Genomic DNA, 12,014 nt, shown 5'->3' on the forward strand with positions numbered 1-12,014 from the left:
GCCGAGTCCTCCGAGGCAGGTGTTTCATCTCAGGAAGACACAGGCTACGTCCCAAATGGCACCCTATTCACTATATAGTGCGCTACTGCAGTATATAATGCCATTTGGGACTCAGATTGGTCCCCCTGCTCCCATCTCCCTCTACTCCGACACGGTGGAGCACAGTCAACACATATCTCCTTTGTTTCCTAAGATTTCGGATAAACGCAAAGGAAACTGGTAAACTGTGCCCAAAATCATCAAAAGACCACAATCGGATTATATCAAGATTTCGATTTAATCTCCCTGGAGAGGGAGCAGGATGTGGAGTTACGCCCCACTCTTGCAGAAATTGACATTGCAAATGGGGTTACCACATAACAAGCCTTACAGTTTCCTGGATCTCGAGGTCTGATAAAGCTGAAGTGTGGTAAAGGGAAAACAACCTTTGCTTGTGTCCCCACAATGGCGCTGCATGGGGACAATGATGTTTTGTTAATTGGACTAATTTGCGATAGTACATTTTGGATTTACAACAGAAAAACAAATGGGCTTTTTTTATATTGATCCATCATGGATACTTATAGTTAAGGGAGAGAGAATAAGTTTAATAAACAGCTAATTCAAAGTGCCTGTTTTATCCTCCAATGTCCTCTGCAAACCACATTTATTTTATTGAAATACTCTTGATATCATTTTATCATAAAAACAAATACTGAAAAATAAACAACAAATAAAGGTTTTCATATGCTTTTATACTGCGCAACAACAGATATTTTCTCTACTGAGGAACCAAGTCACCAAAAAATATATATATTTCACAACTCAAAGGTCCTATGGGTAATATGCGTGCCCTGTACCATTGCGGTTTGTCACATCAAGGTTAGTATGATTGCATTTGACAAAGGTTATTTCAGTGGTTTTTATTGAGATTCCCAAAGTCATGTCATATTGATCAAAATATGCACAGCCATACCGAATTCTGCCCTTTGTAAATGAAATGTAAAATGTTTTCCCCAGCTCCCCACAGTCACACATTGGCCTTCAACATAATGCAGGAGTGTGTGCAGTTGTATTTTATTGATGAGCTGTCTGTGTACCATGTGAACGCTGTCTACGCCACCACGATTGCTGCCGTCCTCCCATAAGCGGCAATGGCGCTCCCCTCACAGTTTGATGTCCAATGTGTGTGTGTTGTGTTTTATCTTTGCACTACATTGGTTCCCTTTGATTTCCCTTAAGCCTTGTGTCTTAGTCTTTGTCATGTAATGGTCTCTGAATGCTTGCTTATGGGTTCCATTTGTTTTCTCCCTCCCGTCCCCATTTCTCCTTTTTTTGCATGCCACATTCCTCCTGCTCCCTCCCTCCACCACTACTGTCCCTCCGTCCTTGTGTGCTCAGACACTACGCCCAGCACTGAACCCGCAGCACACGGTTGGTATCTCTTCCCTCCTCTTCTTTTTTGTCTGCCCGCCACAGCATGCCCCACCGCAGCATGACATCTGATAACCAGCAATGTTTTAAAGTTCTCGCTCTCCTTTGATTACCCTACTGTACTGTCTGCCACACTGTGGATGAATGCCTCCTGTACATGAAACAATGATTTTCTATGGTTTCATTTGTTACTGTGTCCGTCTGTCTCTGCTTGTTTGTGTCTGCATGTGCATATTTCTGTCTGTTTGTACAGATATTGCAAAACATCCCCTAGCCTCTACACACTTGTGTAGATCTGAAAGAATCAGAAGGATATAGCCAATATGGTAATAGCTCCACTTTGCCTTCTGATAGGCTAGGTGGAATTTTGTCAGCATTGCTTACACATTACTGTGTAGGCCCAATTCCCCTATAAGAAAGGAATTAGGGGTCACTTTGGAATTGGGCATTTGTATGACTAACCTGCTGGTCCTTTTAGCCAGTTTGTCCTTTTAGCTAACTCCTCTCTGTGTTTGTTCCTTTTCATGCCATACATGTATACTATGACAACACGAGAAGAGTTGGCTACAGCACATATAGAATGGGTCCAGTCTATTGTATGACTATCCATCCTTCATGTGTCTATGTCTGTCCGTCCGCCTGTCTTTCTGTCTGTTAGTGTGTATTTGTGTTAGAAATCCTCGCCAGTACATTTTAATTTAAAAAAACACCCCTTTTGGGTTAATCAAAATGGCCACTCTTAATTGAACACCAGATAATATCTCCATAACAATGCATGAGTGTGCATAAGTACTTGTTGACATTTGCCTCCAGTGTTCTCATTTTGCGCCCAAAAGTAATAAATATTGACCTGGCTCAAATAATTTTTTGATGAATTTAAATGATGTCTAAATGGCTAGTTTTGTAAGGTGATAGATCACCTGGTACTCAGACAGCGTAGTTCAGTTTGCCAGATAATTACCGCTCTGTCCACATGGGCCACAAACAGCAGACTATTCATAGAGCTCAGAGGACAAGACATTTTTGTATGCAGCTAGTGTTTTGAGACATGGAGTGCCCTTCTACTTGGCTTTTCAGGCATAGGAAGTGCCCTATTACTTGTTCTTTGAGTAGCAGCACCAGCCTGGGTGTGCAGTGTGTAAGTGGTGTTTTCTAGAGGGCGAAAGGCACTGAGGCTTGACTACATACTGTAGTTTGCTACGTGGTGCATGTAGCCAGGTTATAACTTTGCTTTCTCGCAGTTAACTGCCATTCTAAATACCATGTCACAAGGGTAATGTTAACCTTGTGGAGTAATGTCTGCCTTGCCTATGATGTATCACTTATAATTGCTATAAGCCCCAGAATAAGTTATTGCAATTTCCACTATTCAAATAGGACATTGGTGAAACCCGATGAACAGATTTCTGGATATGATTTTACATATGCAGACATGTAAAGGTATTTGGGGCAAGGAGTTATGGGGAGGGAGGTATGGTACTGTATACACACAATTTATCTAACTCCTTCTCACCCTGAAAGGGATACATCAGGATTTTGGCAATGAAGCCCTTTATCTACTTCCCCAGAGTCAGATAAACTCATGGATACCATTTGTATGTCTCTGTGTGCAGTATGAAGGAAGTTGCTAACTAGCGTTATCTTAATTGCTAACTTGTGTTAGCGCAATGACTGAAAGTCTGTGGTAAGTGCTAGAAGATACCATAGACTCCCAGTCATTGTGCTAACGCTAGTTAGTATTGGCTCGCGAAACTGAACTCAGCAAGAAAAGAAACGTCCCTTTTTCAGGACCCTGTCTTTCAAAGATAAATCGTAAAAATCCAAATAACTTCACATATCTTCATTGTAAAGGGTTTAAACACTGTTTCCCATGCTTGTTCAATGAACCATAAACAATTAATGAACATGCACCTGTGAAACGGTTGTTAAGACATTAACAGCTTACAGACGGTAGGCAATTAAGGTCACAGTTATGAAAATTTAGGACACTAAAGTGGCCTTTCTACTGACTGAAAAACACTAAAAGAAAGATGCCCAGGGTTCATCTGCGTGAACATGCCTGAGGCATGCTGCAAGGAGGCATGAGGACTGCAGATGTGGCCAGGGCAATATATTGCAATGTCCATACTGTGAGACACCTAAGACAGCGCTACAGGAAGACAGGACGGACTGCTGATCGTCCTCGCAGTGGCAGACCACGTGTAACAACACCTGCACAGGATCGGTACATCCGAACATCACACATGCAGCGTCCTACCAGGAGGGGCTGAAGAGGTCCTATTAGAGGGCTCCTCCCTTACCTCCTCGCACTAGCCTGCCAAAGACAGATTGACCCACCCCAGCCAGGTGTCATACAAGAAGGGACCGGAGGGGTCCTACTAGAGGGCCCCCTCCCTACCTCCTCACACTAACCTGTCAGAGATAGAAGCGGGACAGGTACAGGATGGCAACAACTGCCCGAGTTACACCAGGAACGCACAATCCCTCCATCAGTGCTCAGACTGTCCGCAATAGGCTGAGAGAGGCTGGACTGAGGGCTTGTAGGCCTGTTGTAAGGCAGGTCCTCACCAAACATCACCGGCAACAACGTTGCTTATGGGCACGTCGCTGGACCAGACAGGACTGGCAAAAAGTGCTCTTCACTGACGAGTCACGGTTTGTCTCACCAGGGGTGATGGTCGGATTCGCGTTTATCATCGCAGGAATGAGCGTTACACCGAGGCTTGTACTCTGGAGCGGGATCGATTTGGAGGTGGAGGGTCCGTCATGGTCTGGGGTGGTGTGTCACAGCATCATCGGACTGAGCTTGTTGTCATTGTAGGCAATCTCAACGCTGTGCGTTACAGAGAAGACATCCTCCTCCCTCATGTGGTACCCTTCCTGCAGGTTCATCCTGACATGACCCTCCAGCATGACAATGCCACCAGCCATACTGCTTGTTCTGTGTGTGATTTCCTGCAAGGCAGTGTTCTGCCATGGCCAGCGAAGAGCCCGGATCTCAATCCCATTGACCACGTCTGGGACCTGTTGGATCGGAGGGTGAGGGCTAGGGCCATTCCCCCCAGAAATGTCCAGGAACTCGCAGGTGCCTTGGTGGAAGAGTGGGGTAACATCTCACAGCAAGAACTGGCAAATCTGGTGCAGTCCATGAGGAGGAGATGCACTGCAGGACTTGCAGGAGCTGGTGGCCGCACCAGATACTGACTGTTACTTTTGATTTTGACCCCCTTTGTTCACATTATTCAATTTCTGTTAGTCACATGTCTGTGGAACTTGTTTAGTTTATGCCTCGGTTGTTGAATCTTGTTATGTTCATACAAATATTTACAAACGTTAAGTTTGCTGAAAATAAACGCAGTTGACAGTGAGAGGATGTTTCTTTTTTTGCTGAGTTTACCTCTAACTTCCTTCATACTGGATGCAGAGACATAAAAATGGTATCCATGAGTTCACCTGACTCTGGGGTAGTAGAAAAATAGCTTCATTGTCAAAATCCTGAAGTAACCTTTAACACAATGCCAACTCTGGTGTGAAATATTTTTTATGCAAAATTTCAAGCAGCTTTATCTCACACCAACTGATAAATCAATGTTTGTGATCAGTAAGATGCATGCAACTCTCTCTTAAGGTTAAGCTAGCTTCTGAGTATAGCATTATAGCTTTTCTTTGTCGGCAAGATAGACATATTGATTAAACTGTACCTTTGCATTCTGTTCAGAAAGCTTTTCAGTGGCCTTAAAAAATATTTGATTCATTCAAGGTGCATGGAATACAATGATGCCAACAAAACAAGTTTCACACAGGTCACTGTGAAATATTAAGCTGTCGCAGAAGTATTAAACATTTGCATTCTATCGTTACAAAATGTGTTCTTGTTGTTTTGGTGCCCTTTCACTGTTTGGGAGATGTTTCTGCTCTCTGATAAATCTATTTTACCCTCGGTATAGCCTAGAAACACGATGTTACATAAATAAGAGGGGAGGGGGGTTGGACTGAAGGGGGTAGAAAGATACTACAGTGAAGAGTAACCAGTACACTACCACCAAAGTAAAGCAGTCACATTTGTGTATTTATGCTACATTTTTGCATCGTCCCCTTTGTCAGAAGTGCTTCACTCTAGCTGAAGCACTATTCAGTTGCTTTGGAGATGGATACTACAAGGCCAAGTTGTTGTTACTCCTTTGCGGCGTAGAGCTGAAGTGGGGTTGCCTCAGGAATATGAATTACAGTGCAGGGCCGGGCCGGGAGACGCATTGCTGTCCTGGTCAGATAGATCAAACCCTTATCAGCACGTCAGCCTCGCTGTCAGACAGCACTTCTATCGCCACACACTGGCACCAGCGGTATTCATAGCGTTTCCTTTACCTGACCCACTGTGTATTTAGTTTCAAACTGCCTGGGGTGTTGACTTTTTCAATCTGATTTATCAATAATGTGTCATCTTGTGTGTTTTATTTTACGATAAATGATGTTGGTGTTTTTTCTCAAAGAATGCATTCTTCAGAGTGTGTCCTCGCGCTGTGTGAATGCATTCTTCAGAGTGTGTACTCTCTCTCGCGCTGTGTGAATGCATTCTTCAGAGTGTGTCCTCTCGCGCTGTGTGAATGCATTCTTCAGAGTGTGTACTCTCTCTCGCGCTGTGTGAATGCATTCTTCAGAGTGTGTACTCTCTCTCGCGCTGTGTGAATGCATTCTTCAGAGTGTGTACTCTCTCTCGCGCTGTGTGAATGCATTCTTCAGAGTGTGTACTCCCTCTCGCGCTGTGTGAATGCATTCTTCAGAGTGTGTACTCCCTCTCGCACTGTGTGAATGCATTCTTCAGAGTGTGTCCTCTCGCGCTGTGTGAATGCATTCTTCAGAGTGTGTCCTCTCGCGCTGTGTGAATGCATTCTTCAGAGTGTGTCCTCTCGCGCTGTGTGAATGCATTCTTCAGAGTGTGTCCTCTCGCGCTGTGTGAATGCATTCTTCAGAGTGTGTCCTCTCGCGCTGTGTGAATGCATTCTCCAGAGTGTGTCCTCTCGCGCTGTGTGAATGCATTCTTCAGAGTGTGTACTCTCTCTCGCGCTGTGTGAATGCATTCTTCAGAGTGTGTCCTCTCTCTCGCGCTGTGTGAATGCATTCAGGGTTGGTCCCTCGTTCTCTCTGTTAATTTCCAAAGCCAACACGTTTCACTCTGGCCTTTACAAACATGAGGCTAACATGTCCAGGCCAGTTGTTTGATGATGTGCCTTAAGTAACTTGATTGCAAAAAATCTATCTGCAAGAAGCCCGCCGTAAAGCCAGCGTCGGTATTATTTCAGATCCCCACACAGATTAAGGCAGAAGGTGTGGTGGTGGCAAGGTAATACTATTTCACCTCATGGTCGAAGTAATGCAATTGAATTTCAAGGACTGGTGCGCTTGTTTTTTGGGGGGGGGTGGGGGGGTTGTGTGTGTCCATTTCATGCATGACATTTTAGAGTACATGATTTTTGTTGTTGTCCTACCTTATTCTTCATGCTTGAATTACCTCAAGGCCAGGAAATACCATCTCACCATTGCCCAATGTGTAGCTGAGGGCCCTCTGCTTTTCTGAATGTTACTCAGAATATTTCATTCATATTCCTGAAGCAATCACAAAGTCACCCCCAATAGTACAAAACACCTGAAGTAAACTCCCTGCAATCCTCAGGAAAAGTGACATTTGCTGCTTGGGAACATTAAGCAACAGCTTATTTATGTATCTCTCTCTCTCTGTCTCAGCGCAAAGTAACTTAAGCCTCTGTTTGACATGAGCTGAGCCTCTGCTGATGCGCGCCTGTTTTACATGCCGAAGAGTGCCAGCACTAGCTAACTACCTCTCCCCTGGAAGCTGTCACCATGGTGATGCCCCTGCTTGTTGTGGCAGAGAGAAGCCAGCATTATTGAACTTCTTGTTTCAAGAAACAGACATTTTGCTCTGCATAATGCTACACTTGAGAGCCCCTGTTTGGGTTGGCATGGGGACTACATCTCTATATCTTCAACAGAATCTTCTGCTCTTATCCACACTTTCTTTTTGAAAAGGGCATGGTCAGAGGATGGAACAGGTCTAAAGTCTGTTCCATTAGTTGATAACGAGCTCTGCCTGCTAATCTTCTATCTGGAGAGGTGAGCACGCTGGAAAAGACACTCCTGCCAACGTGCCTGTCAGGGCGGTGTGCGAGAGAAGGAGGGGATAATTGAGCTAGGCCCAGGAAGCCACTGGGAAAGCGATGGTGGAGCGGGAAGACGGCGGAATAAGGGCCACTTTGCTCCCAGCTGGAACTGCAGCAGGTGAAGCGGAAGACTTATCTCTTCCATTTAATAGGGAACAGAGTTTGCCACATTTGAGCCCCGTTTATACCTGGTTCTAACATGCATCCTTGTTCCTGATCTTTTCCACATACTGATTGTGCCCACATTTTCAGACAGGTGTAGATGATTAAAAGATGCATCGTGATCTGATTGTGATCAGATTTTCCTGACCACCTCAGGAGGTATTGAAGTATGCATTGCGTCTGGATATCTTACAAGTGTAGACGGATCTGGACAGTGAAACCATTTAAATCAGGGATGTGCAACTTCAGTCCGCGGGGGCCTGATTGGTGTCACGCATTTGCACCAGCCCCAGCTAACACACCTGACTGCAATACTCAACTAATCATGATCTTCAGTTTGGAATGCAATTAGTTTAATCAGCTGTGTTTGCTAGGGATGGGGGGAAAGTGTGACACCACTCCGGCCCCCAAGGACTGGAGTTGCCCACCCCTGATTTAAATCATCATTATCCCGCCTTCTAAAATCATTGACAGGTGGCACCATTGACTTATGGCATCAATATGTGTCTTAAATAAATAAAGATAAAGGAGGGACCAGAAAATCTGGTCGCAATGCAGACACAGTGGACAGATAAGAGACACAGATGCATATCTGAAAATGTGGGCACAATCAGTTATAAACTAGGCTTTGTATGCCATTAATATTCAGACCTGGTCAGTAAATTACGGGAACACGACTTTGAGTCACCTAGAGGATTCGTCACAAGACTTGCCGCATCCTATTGTTTCCCCCGGTGTGTTTATTTCTCGGGTCTGTCGGAGTTGTCAGGGTTTTCATTGACTCCTTGATTACAGCTTTAGTCCACTGGCTTTGGAAGTCATGCTAACGGGTGGGAAATTAGGTGGGAGAGACTGTGTGGACACACCATGCATTTAAATGGCAAGTATGTCGTGAGAGCTGTATCTATGTTTGTGTACGTGAGCTGAATACGTATGGCATAAGTGTAGCATGTTGATGGTACATGTCTGTGTGGGTTTCATGTGAGATGCGTTTGTAATTTTGAGCACGCTCTGTGTGTGTTTGTAGCACGTGTTGTGTCTGTGAGCCTGCCACTTGTGGGGCTCTCTCAGGTGAGGCGCATATGCTGCCGTAATTAGCCAGGAGAATCGCAAACTATTAAGGCAGACAACCAAAAAGGGACCCTCTTCCCCTCCTTCTTCTCCCTCTCTAACTCATCCTCGGCTGAAATTAAATGGACCACGAGGGGTCGTCTGGGGCCTAGACGCCCTGGTGGTTGGCGGGAAGCGAGAATCAGTGGGGGTGATTTCTAGCAGCGGGGCAGATGAGTGTGGAAATTAGCTTCGTCTACTGAATCAACAGTTCCTCAGTCACCTGCAGTTCCTCTCCATCGCTCGCAGCCCACGCCAAATGCTATCTTCCAAGGCTCTGGCCCTTCATTTAAGCCATTTTCTTCAATTATTCTCCCATTTTCCCTTCTATGGCCCTGTTTGAAATGTTGGGTAAACAGAGGTACAGTTTGTAATTCTCTGGCAAGGCTTCTTAGCCAGTAGTTTTTGTGGTTTCAGTTCTCTACATGGTGTAAAGATTTGTTTTGGCCTCTTGAAGGAAATGTGTTTCTAAATCTGCCTTAATTTGTTGGTTTGGTTTGCTCTTAAGCTCTACACCGCAAATAAATAATGTACATTCTGAATGTCACAAGCCTTTTAAAGCACCGGTACATTGACTGGCTGAAAAATGAGCCGATCTGTCGAATAGAGGGATAATAGACGCTCTTTAATGTCAAAATTTTCCCATAATTCATATACATGAGAGCAGAGACCCCTTTGAGGTGAGGTTTTGGATTACACATCACCTCTTCTCGACACTCTGGACTCCATTATCACTGCGTGCTTTGTGAACAATGGCCTCACCAAGAAAGCACTACAGGATTGTGCTGTATGTCCTCAGAAAGGGACCGAAAATCACCCAAAAACCTGATAATGACAGCTCACAGTGGCCTACAGCTAGGAAATCAAAACACCCTGCTAGGCTGACATTCATACATTGTGTAACGGTTTTCTTCCAGGGGTGAAGGAGAGGACCAAAGTGCAGCGCGGCTAGTGTTAAACATGTTTAATAAAGAACAAGTAAAACACTACAAACAACAATACAAAATAACAAATGTGCAAAAACCGACACAGACCTATCTGGTGCAGACAATCACAGAGACAGGAAACAAACACCCACAAAATCCCAACACAAAACAAGCCTCCTATATATGATTCTCAATCAGGGACAACGATTACCATCTGCCTCTGATTGAGAACCATATTAGGCTGGACATAGAAACAGACAAACTAGACACACAACATAGAATTCCCACCCAGCTCACGTCCTGACCAACTAAACACATACAAAACAACAGAAAACAGGTCAGGAACGTGACACATTGCCACATTTTATTCCTTCCACTTTTTTGCCTGCTTTTTGTGGTGTTTTCATTGTCCAACTCAAAGCCATCAACCAGCTGTAAACTCTTAGAAAAACAGATGCTTTCTAGAACCTAAAAGGGTTGTCCCCGTAGAATAACCCTTTGAAGAACCAACTCCTTTTGGTCCCAGGTAGAACCCTATTGGGTTCCATGTAGAACCCTTTCCCCAGAGGGTACTTCTACATGGCCACCACCGCAGTGAGGCAAAGGTGATGGCTGTCAATGCGAACCTCTGCGTATGCTCGCCGGTGTGGGTCGACTGCTTCCATGGCAGCCAAGGAGAAGAATTAGCCTTTATCCGTCTTTTCTCAGGAAATGAGGGACGCTTTTGAGAAACGGGACCTGCTCGCCCCAGGCTTTGCACCGTTCCCTGGAAGGGACATCTTATCCTGGATTAGCCCTGACAAAACTCACTTCCCCTGGCTCTCGCACAATGGACAAATGGTCCCCAGTGGTGTCTTGTGTTGTTTACACATATTTACATAATTCTTTTTTTGTCATGTTATATACACGTGGCACCCCAACACACACATTGGGGGGGATCTAGATGTTGACTCACTAAGAAAATAAGCAACATCAGAGTCCAATTTTAACCGAGCCCTGCCACAACATCTGTCCCTAATTCTTTACTTGCCACAGGATATTCTGCTTTTCTTTTTTTCTTTGCCCACAACTACATTAAAGCAGCTGGAATTTAATGGGGTGGTTTGTTTGTCTGATACAAAGACTCCTCAGGCACTCTCTGTCAAGCTAAAAATCCATTTGGTTTAACCGGCTTGTAAAGGTTGCCCTCCTCTCCTTCCCCTGCCTCCACGCCACACCGGCGGCCCACTCCTGTCCAACCCTCGCTACTGTAAATATAAATCTTGGGGAGTTTGTCGGCCAATACGGTAATGACAAGGCTCCGGGCAGCTTGGTGACAGAGAGGGGTGGGGAATTGGAGAGGGGACGATAAACAGACGGTAGAGGAGAAGAAAGGGCAAACGGTGAAGCAAAAGCAGTTATTGCTCCGCTGTTCAGGTTTTTTTTTCTCTGCCTCCCATTAACAGGGCTGGCGGTGTATCTATGAGATGAGCTGCAGAGTCTCTGGGCCTGTCGAGTCCTCTGAACATCCTGGCAAACATAGTAGGCCGCTGGAATACATTAGGACGTGGTTTTGGAGAGAACCATGAACTAGTTCTTATTCAAACTTTCTTAGTTTAGAGATCATGCAAATGAGAACTTGTTCTCAACTAGCCTACCTGGTTAAATAAAGGTGAAATAAAAGAAATAAATAAAAATCATAGATTTTATTTGTCAGTTATGTTTGTTGGGTTTATATTTTTCTTCGTCCATGATTATATCAAAGTCTCGATGAGGATTTCAAATGGTTGCCAAGATACCGAGAGCTCTATTGAAAACATCCAAATTAATGTAGGTCTTTCCTAAGAGACAGAAGATGCATGCAACTCAGAGAACTTGGTTCATTTTCACAATGAGTGAAATACTTTTTTCTTTCAGTAAAATCCCGACCCCAAACTCCGTGAATGGAGAGGGGACTTCATAGAAAAGCACAGAACCCAATTTCTCATTCATTATGTACATAATGGCTGTACAAGTGTAGGGAAAACCATAAAAGACTTGGTATTAATTGACATTATTTGCACCTTTCCCCACTATCCCCATATCTCATAATAGAGAAGCCTTAGTCACGCACTAATAATACTCTTCCATGGATTGAAACAGCTTTTGGAGAGACGTCATGCCTTCCACCTATCCGTCTACTGTTACCATGGCACCCAGATTAAATGTATTAACTAAACAATTTAGATCAAAATGGCAAAGCTATCCC

At 44.5% G+C, this 12,014-nt stretch overlaps 1 protein-coding gene across 2 annotated transcripts in view; it reads left to right on the plus strand.

The window, feature by feature from the left end:
- Nucleotides 1–12,014, plus strand: part of cadm1a (cell adhesion molecule 1a) — a 449,456-nt gene that overhangs the window by 422,299 nt on the left and 15,143 nt on the right. Inside the window, exon 9 of one of the 2 annotated variants that reach the window (XM_038976850.1) lies at nucleotides 1,381–1,413. The exons of the other annotated variant lie outside the window; for it this stretch is intronic. Coding sequence (XP_038832778.1) covers nucleotides 1,381–1,413 — 33 coding nt within the window. The remainder of the gene's footprint in view (nucleotides 1–1,380; nucleotides 1,414–12,014) is intronic. 2 annotated transcript variants of the gene reach the window in all.

Source organism: Salvelinus namaycush, chromosome 3 (assembly GCF_016432855.1).
Source record: "Salvelinus namaycush isolate Seneca chromosome 3, SaNama_1.0, whole genome shotgun sequence".
NCBI lineage: Eukaryota > Metazoa > Chordata > Actinopteri > Salmoniformes > Salmonidae > Salvelinus > Salvelinus namaycush.